The sequence below is a fragment of the Chironomus tepperi genome, unplaced genomic scaffold (assembly GCF_022539635.2).
Source record: "Chironomus tepperi strain 1889 unplaced genomic scaffold, CSIRO-AGI_Ctep_v1 contig_465, whole genome shotgun sequence".
Lineage (NCBI taxonomy): Eukaryota > Metazoa > Arthropoda > Insecta > Diptera > Chironomidae > Chironomus > Chironomus tepperi.
In genome coordinates, this window is record NW_027226587.1 from 865,486 (window position 1) to 886,365 (window position 20,880).

At 31.6% G+C, this 20,880-nt stretch overlaps 1 protein-coding gene across 4 annotated transcripts in view; it reads right to left on the bottom strand.

The window, feature by feature from the left end:
* Positions 1-20,880, bottom strand: part of LOC139099244 (protein O-mannosyl-transferase TMTC1-like) — a 61,846-nt gene that overhangs the window by 37,926 nt on the left and 3,040 nt on the right. For all 4 annotated transcript variants that reach the window (XM_070651658.1, XM_070651654.1, XM_070651655.1 and 1 more), the window contains exons 2-3: positions 3,287-4,133; positions 92-270 (exon numbers count right to left, since the gene is read on the bottom strand). In XM_070651658.1, coding sequence (XP_070507759.1) covers positions 92-270; positions 3,287-3,528 — 421 coding nt within the window. In that variant the 5' untranslated portion in view covers positions 3,529-4,133. The remainder of the gene's footprint in view (positions 1-91; positions 271-3,286; positions 4,134-20,880) is intronic.

Below are 20,880 nucleotides of genomic sequence, written 5' to 3' on the forward strand. Positions count from 1 at the left end.
TTAATTTGTCCAATCCAAATCTAAATTGACATCATTTGTGAACAACGCCCTGTGAAAAAGACAGTTAAACATAAAAGCTGAAAGGACTTACTTTCCGTATGAATTGGATGAATAGCAAAGAAAATTCCAGCGAGTAAGCAATATTTTCTTTTAAAACCGATGACTTCGTAGCAAATTTTTGTAAATAGAATTGATGAGATCGAATGAAGTAGAACGTTGACGACATGAAACCAAAATGCAGTTTCCATTCCAAATATCATTCGATTTAATCTGCAAGTTTTTTTTTTGGATGTTTGCATTTCGTGTGACATAGTTGCAAAAATGAAAAGAAAGAGAAAAAGAGTATTAAAAATAGTTGTCAAAAAGTTTTTTCAGTTCCAGTATTGAGATGAACATGCAGCATAGAATTTAGTAATTGATTCAACATCAAATGAGACTTTATCAATAATGGAACTGAACTGTAAAGAAGAAAAAAGTCATAAAAACTTTTTCCTTTTTTTAGTTAATAAAGAAAAAGTTTGAAGCTTACGACAAGGCTAGGAAACTTCTTCATGCTTATTATCAATCATGACTGTAATTAATGAGTTGGCAGATTTCCTTTTGTTTTTAAATTCACATTGTTACTATGATGATCAATCATCAATTTCTGTATCAAAATGTAGATTTAAATATTTCAATGTTTACTGTGCTTTTATTTAATTTTTTTGTGAAAGTTTTCCTGTCTTTATTTATTGCTGATGTCTGTTTCAGCCTTTTTTTTTAACGATGATCAATCAAAAATAATTATTATTATCAACATGTAACCAGCATCATTAATTTTTTTAACCAATAAAAAAATTAAAAAGAATTTGATGCTTCATTTCCATTACTGAAAGTTGATAGTCCACGATGTTAATGGATTTTAATTTATTGGAAATTTTAAATCAATGTTGGGGTGAAGGCTGGAGTTTTTATTTATGGAACTTTAATTAGACAACTTTAAAGAAAATTTGTGGGAAATTTAAAAATTCTTAAAAAAAGATTCAGAGGATTGATTTTTTTGAACATTTTCTCATTAAAATCAAAGTCGCGGTTCTGTTTTTGAGTTATTGAATAATGAATTTTAGTTTAAAAGTACAAATTAGTTAGTTAAATTGATTAATTCCTCTAAACTTTCCTGTTCAAAATTGACTTGAAAACTAAATGTAAACAACAAGGGTTTGCAACTATGAAAATTTTGAATTAACACCAACAAATTTGAATATTTTGTCAAATTTTAAGCTTAATTCTTGAATAATTGTCATATCTGAATGCAATTAAATAATCTAATCAATTTCTGTATCTTGAATTCAAGTCTGATTTCTATGAAAAATTATTGATGTGTACATTTGATATTTGATGTGTAAAAATTGATTCTAAATCTCTTAAAACTTTTATTCAATGCCTGTGCTTAAATCTTCTAAAATTCAAGATTACTTTCAATGAAATTAATTGATTTTTTTACATTTGATGTGTAAAAATTGATATTAAAACTCTAAGAACTTAAATTTCTTTAAATCTCTTGAATCGATTTATTCTTAAAAATATGATCAATTCTTGTTCCTTTAATTTCCAAAATGCAAGTCTAATTTAAATCGAATTTAATGATTTTTACCATTTTTCACGTTTGATGTGTATAATTTTTACCAGTATACATTCCTTGTGTAAAATTTATTTCAAATTTTTAAAATCCGTTAAATTTTTTTAAGCATCAAAAATCAATTAAATCATAAAAGTAATTACTCAAAATTAATATTTTTAATAATCACGCCCGAAGCATCTGCTACCTGATTTAAAATTAAACATTTCCATTGTTGTGCAATTGTCTGCATCACTCATAAAAAAGCCTTATTTCGGATGAATGAATAAGAAACTTTACGATAAAATCCGTAGTAAAAATTTGAATACGGCAAATTCCATTCCGAGAAATGAAAATCAAAAAAAAAAGTCTCAATTCCAATTCATCATCACAATAACATTTTCATTCATCAAAATACAACCTTTGATCTTTTAAGCAGAACATCTGACTCATAATACTCTTAACCTCAATTCAGAAATCACATCTTTTGACAACTAGACATGTTTCTTGTTAAAGGTCTAAGAACCTTTCAACTAAGTTCGACCAAATGTTGCGCAAAAAAACTTTTTTTTTATTTCCTCCCTTCATCATATCGAAGGGTGATGTTTGGACGTTTAACGATACGTGGAAATTTTTAATGGCCACATTCATGGTTTTCCGGATAATTCAATAAACAATTTTTTAAAGTTGTTTAGTGTGAACACAGAATGGTGTGTGGATTCAATGAAATATTCTCGTTTAGTTTGGTGTGAACTAGATGAAAAATATTTGTTGGCTTTTTAAAATATTCGGGTATCGGAGTGGATGGATGGAGGCAAAAATTTTCCACGAAAAATGCTTCAAAGAGGATTTTTTTCACTCTCTTTGGTTCCATTATAATTGAAAACAATAAATTAAATAGAGAGTAAATCATTAAAAATTCTGCGAGATAATAAATTGCTCCGACGATGTCTTTTGTGGATGAAAAAAATTCCAGGAAGTAAGAAAATCAACAATGAATAATAAAAAAAATTTCCTTAGCCTTGTCGTAAAAGATGAGATGTGGTCATTTGAGACCGATATAAGCGCATTTTTTCTGGATGGAAGTGATGTTCAAGATTGCCATGATTTGTTAAATTGGACAAACTGTCAAAAAATATTCAAAATGAAAGGATCGTAATGAATTTAAAAGATTCAATTGACATTTAATAAGAATCAAAATCAACGATCAAAATGAATTTTAAAATTAACGGTCTAAATAAATTTGAAAAATAACAATCAAAATAAATTTGAAAAATAACTGTCAACATAAATTTGAAATAAATATTAGTCAAAATAAATTTGAAATATAACGAAAAAAATAATTTTGAGAAACAACAATCAAACTATATTTGAAAATTTACAGTCAAAATAAATTTGAAAAACTATGGTCAAAATAAATTTGTAAAATTATTTTCAAAATATATTTGAAAAATAACGGTCAAAATGAATTTGAAAAGAACGGCCAAAATAAATTTCTAAATGACTGTCAAAATAAACTTGAAATTTAACGATCAGAATGAATTTGAAAAATAACGGTCAAAGTTGATTCAATTTTGGGAATCAGACGGACAACTAGATTGACAAAAAGTATGGATAAACATAAGCATCAACTTCCCTTTCAGAGAAAATGCGTTAAAATAGCCAAAAGTTAAAGACAGCAAGACTCACCGAAATGTTAAAGTTGTTAATGGTCTATAAGATTTATGTGACTCCTTAAGTTTCATACGCATACCCCAAAAGTCATTTAACAGCATATCAAATACACTGGTTGTACCAAGTACATCCCTATTATAAACTATTGCTGGCAAATCATCATGAACGAAATTACCCGGCAGTGAGTTTAAATACACAAGTATCCCGAAAATGCCAACAATAGAATACATTTGCATATTTTGAAGACGTTCCTTCATGATGGCTGCTTAATGTGCTACTTTTCTTTCTTTTTTTTTAATGGGTGATGATAACTTTTCACTTAATTTTCATTCACACATCCACTCATTATGCGACTAAGGAGACACCAATTTTTATCATCATAACTGGGGAGATGAAAATTAAAATGAACAGGCATAAAAAAAGTAGGGAAGAGAAGTGAGAGAGAGAGAGAGAATTTTTGTTCCTTCCTCCGCACTGTCACTGCTGCTGTTGCCTGATTTTGTTTGTTTTTCCTCACGAGTTCGTTCGTTTTTTTTTCTTATTATTTTATATGTTATGCTTATGCTTATTATATATACACACAACACAGCATAAAATTTTCATTCTTCTTTCTGTGCTTCGCACTTCTTTTTTTCTTTCTTTTCTTGTGTCTGTTTAGGATGTTTGTACACGACGTTCATTTATATTTAATGATAATTTTTCACTGTTTTTTCTCTCATTTTTTTTTTATTATTTACATTGTATTACCTCACTCTCGTCACTCCAAGCACTTTCATCTCCTTTTTTACTTTTTTCTTTTTCTTATCGTAACATTTAAACTTGCTACATATCCTCTTTATATTTTTTTTTACATCATTTTAACCTACAATATAAAAATTAGTTTATAATTGAATCACTAAATGGGAAATTTTCTTTCCTTTTTTTCACATCTCATGCAATTTCTCATGCATTGAAATTTACATAAGCACGTGAGATATTCAAGATGAGACAAAGATGAGGAACGGGCGATGAGGAAAATGAGTTTTTCTTGGTGGTTCGTGGTATGCCGGTATGCTGGTGTGGTTTATGACGAGATTCACTTGAATCTGAGCTTCATTAAGCTCTGTCTTGACTCTGCTTACTTAATTACTGGAATCATGCTCCGACTTAGAACCTAGATTATTGCAAAAGGCCTTCAACCTTGGCTCTGCAACGGTGTTTTTAGTGATTTTTGCAACGGTGTTTCTCAGACAGCAATGATTTTTTTTTTTTTCAAAAATCTCAAACTTTTTCAAAAAAGCTCAATTTTTCACAAAAATCTCAACTTTTTTACAAAAACCTCAACTTTTTCAAAAAGCTCAACAACTTTCAAAAAGCTTCCAAGTGCACTTAAACGACCCAAAAAGGACAAAAAGGTTTAAATTGTTCAAAACATTAAAAAAATTCAAAAAGCTTCCAAAATGTCAAAATTTTATCAAATGTTCAGATTTTAGAAATATCGAAGAATTCAATTTTATTGAAAAAACTCGAAAAAAAATCCAAATTTCACTTCAAAAACTCCAAAAAGTTTCAAAAAGCTTTTAAAAAACGACTTAATTTTCAAAAACTTTAGAATTTTTTAATCTTTAGGTCTTTAAAATTTTCAAAAAGCTCTTAATTTTTCAAAAAGCTTTGAATTCTAAAATATCCAAGCTTTTGTAAAATCTAAAGAAATTCAAAAAGCTTCTAAATTTTCAAAAACTCTAGAATTTTGAAAACTTCGAGTTTTTTAAAACACTTAAAAGCTTTTTGGTTTTCAAAAAGTGTAGAAATTTAGAAGCTCCAAATTTTTTGCAAAATCCAAAGAAATTCAAAAAGCTTCTAAATTTTCAAAAACTTTAGGATTTTGGAAACTTTTAATTCTTTAAAAAACTTAAAATTTTCAAAAATCTTTTTAGTTTTCAAAAAGTTTAGAATATTTAAAGCTTTAAACTTTTGTAAAATTTCAAGAAATTCAAAAAGCTCTTTAAATTTTTAAAAAAATTTTAAAATTTTGAAGCTTCAAGTTTTTTACGAAATTCAAAAATATTCAAAAAGCTCCAAAATTTTCAAAAAGTTTGAAATTTTGAAATCTTTAAGTTTGGAGAGAACTTTGAAAAATCGTCCACCTTCAAGCTTTTTTCTTAAAAGCTCAAACTCTTCTTAAAAGCTCTTAAAAAGAACACAACCCCACAAAACAAAACTTCATTAAAACTTAAAGTTCTCGAAGCCACGAAGAAATAAAACAACAATAAAAATTGCACTTAACGTGATGAAATCGGAACTTCTCATCCTCCATTTTCACATCAGAACATCCCTAAATCACATTTTTGTACGTAGCGATTGTCTGAAAATTTAATGATTATGATGCATACATACACGAGAAAATGGATATTCATCCGTTTGTGTTACTTACTTCACAAGATAAAATGAAGTCTGAGATGGGCATTAAGGAGGGAATTTTTACGTCTCATTTGAATTTTAAATTTTCTATTATACGAAAGTTCAAGAAAAATGTTTATTCCGCAATTTAAGTTTGAGACTCAAAGGTTATCTCTTGAAATGTTGGGGAAAAAAAAATTTATGTAATTTTATTTCCAAAGTCCTTATGTGTATCTCATCTTTATTTTTTTATAAAAAAACAAGCTACAAAAAGATGTTTTGTGGATAAAGCTTATAAAATAAAATGAAAAACTTTTTTTTCTCCTCATCCGCTGTATCCGCTGTATTCAGTCGTGGCGGGAGAGCACTTTTCGTTGTTATTGGATGTTCTCAATAAAAATGTACGATAAATATTTAGATAACTAGGTTATTCTTAACAACAACAACAAAAGAGAACTTCGAAGCATTACAACTGCTCATTGCAATCTCGCTGTGAATTAGTAAAGACATTTTATCGCTTCCGAGCATGAACTGGGAAATGACACAATAACAACTGAGTTCAGCGGTGGAAGTTTAATTTCTTGATGCTCTCTTTTTAGCGTAGTTTTAAAGCTTCTTGTTCAACTTAACTCCATTTGTCTGTTCCATTGACATTAATAACTCAATAATAAGACAACTTAGAGAGCTTTGGTGCATTTTAATAGCTCAGTGCTATCAAGTTATTAGTCCGCTGGGAGTTTAAATGCTTCAAATCTTCACATTAATAGTGTAATTAACAATTTTTCATTTTGGTAAAGAAAAACACGTTTTTTCATTGTTTTACAGTGTTTTTCAATGTTTTCACAGTGTTTTCTGAAATAAAGTTTCAATTTGTCGCAACCGTTTAATGGTTTGAATTATAAAAATCCGTTAAATGATGGAATTTGTTGTATGGTGATTTGAACCATACTGGATCTTGTTTTTAGAAAAGTAAAGTGACTTGGACCTTACTTGATCTTGTTTTTTAGGTCGAAGAAATGACTTGAACCTTACTAGATCTTGTTTTAAGACTGGGAAAGTGACTTGGACCTTACTGGATCTTGTTTTAAGACTGGGAAAGTGACTTGGACCTTACTGGATCTTGTTTTTTAGGTCTAGGTCGAGTAATTTTGTCGAGAAGTGACCTATACCCTAGCAGGTAAAGAGTGTGATCTCAAGAGTAGAGTAAGCTTAAAGCAATGCTCACAAACATGTTTATTTAGTATTATTGAGGTCAGCTCTCATGAGTTTGCTCTTTGTCTGTTGTTGCTTGGAGTTACAACGGTCGATATATTTTTGTATTTTCTATCGGTTATCACCGATTCATTTATGTTTACCGATTTGATCCGATTTTCTTTCTCTTTTTTACTTGACTTCGTCGAGATCGGACGTGTTTTCACGAAGTAGGTTACTTCATTTTTATTTATACACTTTTTCTTATATTTTATACAATTTTAGAAAAATTGAATCGTTTCGTTACGTTATATTTCACCGTTTACATCATTTTACACAAATATATGGTTTATGGACGATATCAATTATTTGTGTTTTACTTTCCCGATCCGACATCATTCAATTTTTTTCTTGCACATTCAATTTTTTTCTTTTTCAAAAACGCCATTTTTCATCGTGCTTTATTGTTGCAAATATCTCTAGAAGATTCTAAGAGTCTCTGAGCTATCATTTTCATCGATCCAGATTCAAATTGTGTGAGATTTTGGCTGAGAATAATTTTTTGCATCGATTGGTTATGTTTTACAGTTTTCAGTCTATTTTGACGAGCTCAGAATGACTGAAAAATTGTAAAGTTGCATATTAGGGCTGCACAAATTAATTAAATGTGGATTTTAGACTAGATCTAGTCCTAAAGGTATTAATTTGTTAAGTTTCGGCACTTCAGTTCACGTTTTTGAGGATTTTTTTGTTCGGCCAACAAATTTGCTAATTTTCTGGATTTGAGGAACAATTTCGTGGATTTTCATATTCATAAAGGATTCTAAAAGCTCAAAAAGGCGCGGAGAAGTGTTGAGTGGCTCGAAAGACGAACAATTTCGTCCAATTTGGTGTTTTTTGGATTTTGGAAAAATTTAATTTCTGGATGTTTCGAAATTAAAATTTTTCATCATAATTTGTGTCAAAAAGAGCTCTAGAGGTTCCAGCAATCTCTGAGCTATCATATTTCATTGATCCAGAGACAACATTGAAGCCTAGATTCACGAAATTGTGCAACATTTTATTTTTGAGAAATTTTTTTGTCAAAGAGTTATGTTTACATTTTCGCATTTTCGTGACAAGCTCATGAAGGCTGAAAATTGTAAAAATTAAAGTTTGAGCAGTTGAGGATCATCAAAAGTAGGTTTTGAGACAAGATCTCATCCTAATTATATCGATTCGATCAAGTTCCTGCCTGTATATTTACGTTTGAGACAAATTTCATCATATTTTCACAATTTCTGGATCTAAGGAATATTTGACGAATATTTGGCAGCGATTATTATTTTGATGAAGGCGATAGTTTAGTTCAACTAGCAGCAGTTATTGGCTCTATTTAGTGCTTCAGTTGTTTGATAAAGAGCTTATCACACTGATTTTTAATTTTATACATCATTCTTTTTCTCCCATTTAAGCATTTTGATTGATCCAGAATTATCAAATGCATATTTTGGTGACAAAAGTTGTTTTTTTGCTGGCGATTTTCAGTCTACGACACCTAGATGGTTAATGTGGTGACATAGCAATGCAGTTCCAGCGGTATTAGTCATTTTTGTCACGGGGGGACTATGAGATGTTTAGAGCTGATGTTTTGTATATTTTTTATGCAAGTTGGATATATTGTTAATGATCAAGTTAAGCAGTGTGTAGACTAGCTCTACATCTGCTTTTACATCATCATATTGTTAAATTGGATTTTGTTATCGTTATGTTTTGGACTGACCGGCCTTTTGATTTGAGATCCAGAAGTCTGGATGTTTGAATTGCCGCAGAGTAGTCGAGTTTATTTGATGAATTTTGTGTGATTCCTTCTGTGACTCAACGCCGCCGTATTCAGTGTTTTGATTTTTATCCAAGTGAGTCCATTCAGTTATGTTGCGGATATTTTAGGATGACACAAAGGTTTGCAGTTTCTATAGTGTCAAATTTTACGACATCGCGCAAAACAGGATTTTATGCAACAAATTACATTGATGTACATTAGGCACTAGCTGCTTATTACATCAAAATCTTTGTTTGTGATTCATTGATGCTTGGATTTTAAGGACTTATTGGACATGTGGAGATCCTTAGTTTGTTATATGGACCAATGTTATTTTATATTATGTTTATGTTTAGACAATTTATATGTTATATTTTATTTGTATCATATTCATATTGTGAGATGACCGTTTTATTATTAGCACCGCAGTGTAAAGCGGACACAGTCCTCTTTAGGGGGACTATGTTGCTTGGAGTTACAACGGTCGATATATTTTTGTATTTTCTATCGGTTATCACCGATTCATTTATGTTTACCGATTTGATCCGATTTTCTTTCTCTTTTTTACTTGACTTCGTCGAGATCGGACGTGTTTTCACGAAGTAGGTTACTTCATTTTTATTTATACACTTTTTCTTATATTTTATACAATTTTAGAAAAATTGAATCGTTTCGTTACGTTATATTTCACCGTTTACATCATTTTACACAAATATATGGTTTATGGACGATATCAATTATTTGTGTTTTACTTTCCCGATCCGACAGTCTGTTATGGATATCCAATAAAATACTAATCGCTAGAACAGAACTGCGCTTATGTCACTCGACATGACACTTGGCATTTTGTAATATTTTTCACATCCAATAACTAAATAGAGTAGGAGTAAGTAAGACAGAGCTAAATTTGCTCTGACTAGATTGTAACTAATTGCAACAGCTATCTTGCTGGATACCGGATTATTGTGAATCAGCATGATGAAGTGCTTTTGATCGAATATAAATTGAAACTTTTTCCAGTGGCGCAAACAAAGTCGCATCGTAATGGGATTTAGGAATGGATGATGTGGAAAAAAAGGATTGAATATATTTAAATTCAAACAGCTGATTCTGTCGAGAACCTTCATCGATTTAGATATTTTTATTGAAATTACCATAAGAATCCTTTCAATAATATTTAAATTCAGCCACGAGAAATAATTGAATCCTTGTTGTTTCCAAGCAACATAATTTTAATTACCTTTAGATTATTGAAATTGTAATCAAAACCTTTATTGCTACATCTACCGCTACACAGTAAGGCCCTTTTTTGATATAAATCATTCAATAAGCAGTTACTTAACCTGAATTTTGAATGACTTTATTTAAATTATTAGGAAAGCTTTTAGTCAATTTTTGAGAAATGTTGAAAGCTTAAAGCAATTAAACATTAACACTTTAATTGGTAAATTGGAAGAGATAATTATTAGAAATTAATCAATTTGATTAATTGATGAGGAGCTATTCACTAGTTATGTTATATTAAGACATACCCGAGCGACACAAATGAAGAAGTCATCGTCACAGAGATTTAACAGACTCCTCTAAATCACTTTAATTATGATAGACTGGTGATTTAGTTGATGGAACATCAAATCAAATATTGCTACAAAGAGCAAGTTAGGACACTATTAATCGAAAAATACTTAAACGAAATTATGGCTGGATAGGTCACACGCTTCGATAGCGAAACACTGGAAAAAGTATCGTAAATGGGATGGAACAACAAACTTGTTTTACTGCACTTGGGTGTAATCAACTAGGAAAAGCCGCCTTGGTGCTCCAAAAGCAGCATGGCGTTGAACAGTAATGCGGGAAATTCAATTAGATATCAAAATGGAGCAAGCTTTGTGATATGACCATTAAAAGAGTCAGATGGAAGGCATTTTTTAATAACCTAGGATCCAAATCGAAGCATGGATCCAGAAAGTAAATAAGTAAAGCACATTAATTGACCAATTTCTGCGGAAGTGAGACGGTAGTGAGACGGTACCGTATAGGTATACCAATGATTGTATGTATATTCAAAAGTGGTATACCCAGAAGTAATCATAGGTTCATTATCAGTGTACCAATGGTACACTTCACCGTACCATTGTGTACCAGCACCTGTGTATGTACATTTGGTATTTGGACAGGTATATCACTTTACCATACCATGTGTGTCATTGTAATCTACCTGTAGTGTAGCATACCGTACCACCGGAGAAATCGGACCCTGATGCATTAAATCGATTATTTAAATTAAGGATTATTATGGATTATTCCATTTCCTTACACGTTATCATTCAAGTCTAGAAAATCACACAATTAACCCAGAAAATAATCATTTTTTGCGTATAATCTTAAATTCATTTTTGTCTAATAAGCACTTCTCATTCATCCGATTTGACTCATCCTCCAACCAGTATTCATATTAAATTTTCAAATTATATCCCCATTTCCACCCATTTAATTTTCATGGAATTAACAAAACGTTTCATGTTAAATTTCCTTTATTTATTTAAATTATATTTTTATATTAAGCATGTGTGTGTAGGTTTTAATTTCGAGAAGAAAAAAAATGAAAATTCCATCAAAACCGAGTTTGATCAGCATGAACAGTATAAAAATAAAAAATTAAAAATGCAAAGCTTCAAAGCCATCCTTTTCAATCTTTTATTCATGCCCACAAATAATAACTTTTTTTTCTGCTTCTTCTGTCGCTTTAAAATGAAATTATTCTGGTCAGCGGTGCTTTACAAATATTCTCGAAAATTATATAGAATATTCCCCATAGGAAAGGCTATAATAATGACTAATTTAAACTCCATGTCTAACTGGTCATACAGTCTGGTTCAAATTAAATGCAGAGCAGAAGTTTAATTCATGTGGATGTTGATAGCAGTGGGAAGCATCAAAGCTGCCTTCTTCAAATAAATATTTGCAGGGCTTTTTTTTTCAACTCGTTATTTCCTTTTAAACGATTTTCCTTCTTCCTTCTTTATTTTTCAATTCCAACAAAAAAGGAAAAATGTTTTTTTTTTCAGCAAGTCATGAAAAAATTTATTTTTTTTTCACTCACAGAAAAAATTTATTTAAATTCTTCTTTATTTTCAAATGAAAAATTTATTACAGGAAAACATGAAATATTCAAGCATTCGTACAGGAGAGACTTCAGTGGCGTAGTTAGAATGGAATTCAAGTTTCTATATTTGATTCTAAAAATGTTGGAATTCTTTGGAATTTTACTGATATAAACAGTAGATTAAAGAGAATTATGTCAGATAGAAGGTCGGTTGTACATAATTAGCTAGGCTGCAATTCGGACCATTTTTCCAGTTAGTAAGTAAGTTGACAAAAGATTAATGAATATTTTGAGAAGAATTTGGACCAATTTTGACCAGAATTGTCAGCTATTGACTTCACATCAAATGTAATTATATCTATGGAAATGCTTTTTAAAAAGACAACTGATTTTATTTAGGAACTGACTGACGTAACCTTTAGCATGAGCCAGCAAGGAGCATGGTCATTAATATGTTCACAAAATTTATCATATTCAATTATATTGATTCAGTATGCTCATTTAGGTGAATATATTCGTCTGCAAGGGTAAACTAGGCATAAAGTAATAGACTTTGTAGTATTTTAATCGATGTAAATATTAGAATTTGTTGAATATGTAAGTGAAGATATGATTACGTATAAAAGTTATTGCTAGGTGTGCACATGTAGGTGGCCTAACTAAGAATGTGGAAATATCTTGTTGTAAGTGATGTCTTTAGTAAACCATGATTTCGCTAATCTGGCAATTCTTTTTATGACCACCCTCTCTCTAAGGAGCATATCCTCAACCCAAACGCTCTATTACTAATTTAGTTCAAAATTTATTCGACAAAGATCTCAGAAGCATCCCCTATTTTTCGCATTCAATACATTTTTCAATGCTACAGCAGAGGTTTGTTTGTTTCAGTTGGATTTTTGCTTGATTTTTACTTCAGAAAATCCTAACAAACTGAAAAATGCACTTCTCCACGACATAGCCCGAAGTGAGACTCGAACTCACGTTCTACGATTTTCGGTCACATACTTGCACCATTGAGCTACCGGGGGCTGTTAAGAAGCGTGGCACATAACACACTTAAACCTTCTTTCTCTAACCAGTACTCATTAGACAGCTCTTATACTTCTATTATACCACAATACAAATCCAACAATGACCATTAACCTCTTTGAGTACTCCCTTGCCCTGGTCACCTTGACTTCGCTTCTGAAAGACACATTACATCAACAATACCATAAGTCAGCAACATTTTCATTTCTATATTTGTAAGAACAAAGAAAAAAATGTAAGTCAAATTGACACAGGAAACATTATTCACGTTAAATATTTGAAAAAAAAAATTAAATTTTTAAAAAAGTCTCAACCATCCAGTCATGAGGCAAACTCAAGTTTAATAATTTTACATTATGGAAATTTAGTTACACTTGTTATGAGTGTTCACACTATTATTAAGTTAAAGGAGCTGGTATATAAAAAAAAGTTCGTCTAGCCTTGTAACTAAAAATTGAATTTATTGTAGTGAAATTTTATGGTTCTGTGCTTATAAGTATGAGTGGTTTAAATAATGAGAAATAATTTTAGTAGTGGTTGCTGTAAAAGTACTGAACATTACAGCAAAACTAGATCAAACCAACTTAAATTTTTTTCGTAATTATTGTACATGATGTAAGTTAAGAAGAAATTTACGAAAATTTTGAATTTCATTAATTTTTGAAAGGAATTTTCTTATTAAATTTTCTATACTTAGTATTAAGCAAGTATATGGAGCAAGATATTGCAAGTGAAAAGTCGTGAAGAAGGAAGCTACGTGCGGTATTAGCATTAATTATTCGACTGACAAAGCTTCTATGGAGGGTGGTGAAAGTCAAATTAGATATTAAGTATTAGTCCTGCATTTTCTAATCTAAACTTCCGTATGTTAATGGTGATGGCTGTTGCGTAGGATTTGGTATTGATAATTGAGAAAGGGCAGGCAGTGATAGAGCCAGCTAAGGGATGCCAATTGAAGAAAGGAGAGAGAATGGATCACAGTTCATATGTACAGTCAGTCAAGTAAGTAAATAAATTGTGTAGCAAGTATTTTAGACATTCAGATCAGGAACTTAGGGACCTAAATATTTGACCGGGAATTCGAGAATTCGGCCACAAGTCAGAGTCACGCAGGCCTGGACCGGATTGTTTATCAATCAATCAAACTGTGCTAATCAGCTAGGAAGGAGCCTGTTGATAGAGACAGTACTGCATTGTTTTTACTTGAAATTGACATAATGCAGCCAGTAATAGAACCAGCATAAGTTTTTCTAAGAAAAGTCAAGGATCAAATTTAATATGTACGGTCAGCGTAGTAATTATGCAAGTAATTTTGAATATAGACTCTAGCACACAATAAACATGTTCACATCGTACCGTAATAGCATTACAAAATTATTTCTAAAGGAAAGCTAGGCGTACAGTTTTCATCCTTCTGCTTAGATACTTTGTAAATGTCAGCAGGTTTAGTAAATTCTTTATGCGATAGAATAAGATTAAACCTTCTTTAATTCGAGTTTGCAAAGCAATCTCTAATAGATATTGAGCATAATATTTAACATAATTCAGCGCACTAATGAGAATGCTCAATCAATATTATAATTAAGCAGGCTTAAGTTTTGTGAGCATACTTATAATCATGATAATTGTCTGTTCGGGCTTTATAAGCATACTCTGAGTATGTTCATTAATATGAGGATGCTCTTTGTCTGTTAGGAAAGTAATCAAAAAATTGTAATGAAGATGTTTGTTCGGTTCCTAATAAGGACAATAACAAAGCTCCTCAAAATATTCACTTTGGCTCTGTTACGTTGCCGTGATTCCGACAAGACATGACTTAGATGAGCTCTGATTAAATCATAAAAGCTATTTTTGGCTCAAATTGACGATGAAAAATTAAACTTCTTACAACATGCCGTTCGGAAACATAAAATGAATAGGATGAGGCTTTCAACATCCATAACAGGACCGTATTCAGGTAGATGCTATTAAAGTTAACGTCATCGATTTATAAATTTACTATAGTTCCTTGAAAATTGCATCATGAAGCATTTATTGTACTCTGATCCACAAAATTACTTTAGCAATCACAAAATTTCGACAAGCCATTCTCATCAGTCCCCCAATTCCAACTCTAAGTTACAAATAAATACCAAAGGCATTTAAGATCTAACACAAAAACAAAAAATTTATTGCTTGATTTTTAATTATTTTAGTCCTGCCCACAACTATCCATCCGAGATAAAAACCACAAAAATAAATCGAGTATTTTATGTATGCCAAGTGGCAACCGCTTGTCTGGCCTACAAAACTCGACAATCAGCATAATAAAATGAACACATACATACATTTCCATCCTATTTTCTCACAAAATAAATTTTCCGTTTATGCTTGAAGAAATCACAACCCAATCAGAAATCTAACTACTTTCTATGATTATAATCATAACAGTATCATTTACCTTGAGTAGAATGATCTTTTACCTCTTTTAAGATCCCCAAAAAACATTCATTACATACATTTAGGCCAAAATCTTATAGGGAAAAAAATACAGGTGTATTATTGCACCCTGTAATATCCAATTATCTATAAATTTGTTACTTAAGTCTATGTTTTTAATGAACGAAAGATATAGCTCTTTTCGTGACCAACAATCATCTAGAAATTGAGGCTGATATGAGAAGTTGTGAATTTGGTAATTCTTTAAGGTGTAGAATTTGATTTGAATAGAGAGACCCGAGCAGCACAATGTGATGAAATGAAGTTTTGTCGCAAAAACGAGCAGTAATCTGCAGATTTTTAGAAAATTAACGGACGAAATCAATCGATAAGCCAGCAACTCGGTTTTATGGAACTAATGCTTCAAACGTTGCTGTCAACGATAACTTTTTGCTAAGATCTCGTACCAGTCACCTAGCCAGCCACTCAGCATGCTAGCCACCCAGTCAACCCGTAAGTCAGCCGACAAGGCAGCCAGCTATTCAAAACAAATTCATAAGCATCAATTTTTTTCCAAAAATCCGCAAGTCACAGTGCCGTCAAGACAACTTGACGTCTAATCATTAATACTGTGACGTAGCATACTACCTAACCAATACACTGTGCTGTTCGGGTCTGTCTTAGTGATAAAAGTTTTATTTTAATTGGTCTTGATTGTAGTTTATGACATTTTAATTAAAATTTAGATGTGAAATAAATTAAATAGAGTCTGTGTAGGAAGAAGAATAATTTGGCTATGGATTCATATGCTTGTTATACAAGTTACAGAAGAGTATTAAAGCGGATATGTTAGTTTGAGGCAAACTTCCTTTTTTGGACGGAATGAACCCCATGAATTTTTACTTTTATCTAAAAATAACTTCTCCTCTTCCACTTCCTTAAAAGACTTCTCAGCTAAGCCCTAAAGCTTATATCACCGAAAATTAAAAAAAAAAACTTAATACTTCAATATTTAGGCAGATTTTGGTTTGAATATTTGGATTTGGATTATTTCAAACAGGACAATTAATCAGCTTATAAAATAGGCAACTTTCGGAAGATGCTTGAATGTACCAAGGTAGTATTTACTTTCATATAAGTTCAAGGGTGTCCAAAAATTAATCGAGAGGATATTAAAATTAAGCAGGGGTCGAATTTTGGATTTTAACCTCACAAAATCTCAGAAAATTTATCAATTTGTCCAAATAGAACTGTATTGTCCGTACTGTGTGTCGCGGAACACTGGTGTGTGCTCTAAATTATTAGAAAATACTCAAGAAATACCATGAATCGAATGCCATGTGCGATTTCGGTCATGACTTACCACCAAGTTGTTTCATGGTACAAAATTGTTTGAACAAGACTGAAATAGAGTGAGAGTAGGGATTGGACTCAACTTCCTTTTGTGGATATGCCCTTATCTACATATGTATTACCAAATAATGTTCAACATCATAAAGCTAAGGGTGCGATATGTAGCACCTAATCAGATTCAATGCCTAGCTCCAGATTTGCCTAAACATAGGCAAATTCAGTTACTTCACCAAAAACATAGCTTGATTTTTAACTTTGAAAAAAAATTAATAAATGACAGCCCCAGTCATAGAACTTAATGAATAAAATTTATTTCTATTGCACATCATTAATAAACGACCCCATTTCCATAATTAGGTTATATCAAGAACTTCCCTTCATGCCAAATTAAATAGAACAGAATTAACTTTTCCTTCATATAAAAAAAGAATATCTAGAGCTCATAATGAATATTTGATTAATATGAAGCAGAAAAAAAAATAAAAAATAATTAACCTTCCAGTAACAAACAAAACAAAAAAAGAAAATCCTTCATAACTTTATGGATATTACCCGCAATAAGCGCAGTAAATCAAAATAATTCATATCCTCATTTTATGTACGTAAAAAAAGCGCTAAAAATCAATTCAAAGTTTTGTGCCAACAAGGCCACACGGCTACGACTATTAAAGCTTCCTATTCAATCAGCCATTCTTGAGCCTTTTTTCCGCAACTATTCAAGAGCCTTTCTTTTTTTGTGTATGAAGTGAAATTTATTCATCAATTACTATTATACAAAACTGAAATTATTCGCAAACAAGACTAACAAACCACTGGAACATAGTGTGAACATAGGAAATAAAAAGTTTCAACAATTTGAATAAATAGGAATAAAGGGAAAGTTTGCAATGAAAAAAAGAAAAATGTTGAAAGTCATCGTGTTGTTGATTGAGGGATTTAAGCGCATTTTTGTTCTAGCTTTCAGAATTTGATTGGCAGAAAGGAAGGACAGTAAAAGTCAAATAGGCAAGCATTTGAAAATTGTATGAAAAATAACGGTTAATTTTTTTTTGAAAATTAACTGGCGAAAAAAATTCAAAATTTCAAAGAGTCTAAAAGCACGTGAATTTTTTGTATGGAAAATTGAAAAGAAATCATTAATTAAAGCATTTAACCATGGTTTTAAGCTACCAAACCAATCGATATAACTGCAACTCGGTGGTACGTAGCTAATGATTCAAACCAGAGCTCTCTACGATGTCTGATTGCTGAGAGATCTCGCACCTCATCTAGTCAGCCAGACAGTTATCCAGCCAGCAATCCAGCAAGCCAGCTAGTCAGCTAACCAGTAAGCCAACCAGTTAGCTAATCTGTCAGCCAATCAACCTGCCAGCAAGTCAGATTGTCAATCACCCAGCCAGCCACACAGCCCGCCAGCCATTCACCAACCTAGCCACACAGACAGCCCGCCAATCAGCAAGCTAGCCAGTCAGCCAGCCAACCAATCAGCCATCTAGCTACTCAGAAAACCAGCCAATCACCCACCCAACAAAGCAAGCCACCCAGTCACACAGTCAGTCAGCTTTGCCAGTCAGCTAACCACCCAGCCAGCCGACTTCAAAATGAAGCCATAATCCTCATTTTCTTTCCAAAAATCCACTAAAAAATTGTTCATGAATTGTTTGTTCCCATTCCTTACTACAGCTATAAATTAATATGTTTTTATCCAATTTTTTTATTTTTTGACTTATCGCATGCTTGTGAATAAGTTGGAATAAATTTCGAATTTAATCTTTCAAAACTTTCTTGCGTATTAGTTGTCATAATGTCGATGGTTTATTCTTATTTGAAAATGTAGTTTTTCATCTGATATTGTTATTAAATAGTTTGTGATGTCCGGATTGTAGATTTATGGATAAAAGAAAGTTTGAAAATTAATCATGTGAATGGATAAAGTTATGTCCTGATGAAATATGAATAGGAATGAAGTATCAACAAATATGATTAATTTGATTATTATCGGGAAAAGAAGGTGACTAGATATCAACGATAGCTGAATTTTTTGAATTTTATGGAAATATTAAGCTTATCAGTTTTGTTTATGTCAGATAAATTGGAATCTGTGGCTAAAATGATTGCCTTTACGTGCTTAAAATCCCTTGATATAATCCTAGGTCATGTCAATTTGGAAGCTTTGTTTATTTCACCGATTTAAGCTTTCATCCCGAACAGACAAAGAGTAATTTCATGAATATGCTCACAAAATTGAGGATGTTGGAATATATTCAACAAGTGCACTTATGAGCACGCTCATTTAGGTGAAGATGCCCATTGTTTGTCAGGGCATGAAGCTCAGTTTGCGTACTGTAGTCTTTGGCACTTGAATTTCCCTGAGCTCGAAGTCAACTCGAGTTATTGAGTCTAGGTTTTGACACATTTTTAAGTCCGAAACCTGAAACTAGACCGAGACCGAGACCAAGACATTAAATTTTTAGAAAATTCTTACTTGGCCACGTATGGGTCTCCTTTGCAAAGACTACACGATTAAGCTACCATCTGATAAAATTGAAACATTGAGCATACGAATTGTGACTAAGCATATTGCCTTTTAACCATCAACCAATTACACAATATTTGCAAGAAGACACAGGACATGCGAATGAAAATAATGTACGGCAATCATTCTTATGGAATGCAAAGGTTCAATTCCTATCGAACGGCCAAATTGAGCATATAATTACGTTTAGATACCTTTGATTTTTTGTTCCCAAATAATGTGTATTTTCAATACAAATAAGAAGCAAGGAAGTCAATCTCCCCCTCATTATTTTTTCCACCCTGTTTCTACATCCAATACAAAAGATTATCCTACATAAATGAATACAAAAGGAGACAAAATTTCAATTAATTTAAAATTTATAATTTTCACACCCCCTTCTTGCATTAAAGCAAAAAAGAAGTCCCGAAAAAACTTTTTTTACTAATTACATATTGTCCTAATTACAGTTGAATCAATTCATTTTCCCTCCTTTAAACGACCATACATTAAAATTTTATGCTTGCGCGTTTCACATTTTTCCACATTCATGAAATTCTTAAGCGGGTTGGAAGTCTTTTTGAGTAATTTTTTACCCCATTTTATTGTAAATGACTTCATCTTCTTCTACAGATTCTTTAAAATTGAGTGATACATTTAAGGCTTTAAAATTGTCTCATGCTACACCAGAGTTGCAAAACAGGCACTTGTGACAGGCAAAAACCGTTCAATTTCTTGATAATTTGTATGGTTTTGAAGGAAAAATTTGATAATTTGTATGGTTTTGTAAGAAAAACTGCGGTTTTTGCCTGTTACTAATGCCTGTATTGCCACTCTGTTCTACACATGTAGGATCTTGTCCCCAACATTCGTAAAAATGTCACAAAAAGGAACGAACGTCATTTAAAATAAATTTAATGCTTAGAAATAGTTTTGATCGTCTTAAAATATTCAACTTACTTCCTCTTCCATAACAGAATTCAAGAATTTATGCTTCCACAAGAGCTCATAAAAAGACATGAAAAGTATCACCTGGGAACAACAACAAACTTGTTGTCTTGACAACAAACGCAATCAAAGGCATTCGATAAACATCAAACATTCAATGGATTACGTCCTTTTTTTATTTGTCAAAAAGGGTTTGTCGTTTGGCACTTGATGAGTTTGTCATTCACTCCCTTCCAAAAAAGGCTCTTCTGCTTTTTTTTAATAATTAATCGAACTTTACTGAAGTTGACAAGTTCTTTTTTGACAACAAACATGAAAGTCAAACATTTACTAACCCACTTGTTAAAGGAAGTTTACATGAGCAAGTTTAAACTTGCTATTGATCGCAAATTAAACTTTATAACAAAGGAACTTGCTATGCTATATACAACTGCACAGTCAATTTATTACTACAGACGACAACCATTATGATAAGTTTTAGATGAAAAACTTTTAAATTTTCACAAAAATTTTGAAAAAAAAAATGGAAAGTTTTGTGTTCCTGATAAAAACATAGCATTTTTAATAACATGAATGACTTTGAATAGTTATGAAGGAAAAAGAAAACCCGACAAACTTTTTCATGAATTCCATTGAATATTTTCTTATTTAGCACGTTTCTTGGGATTCATACCACTATTTACTAGAAGTTTGTACATTTGTCACTCTATCAATAAAATGTAGAGAGGTATCCCAAGCAGCACAATGCAAAGAACAGCATTTTCCCCGTGAAAATGGACTGATATTAGCTAAAATGATGCCGTCAGGATAACTTTGGTTTTGCCATTAATAAAGCATGTTTGATGAAGAAGTTCCCTAGCGAATACGTT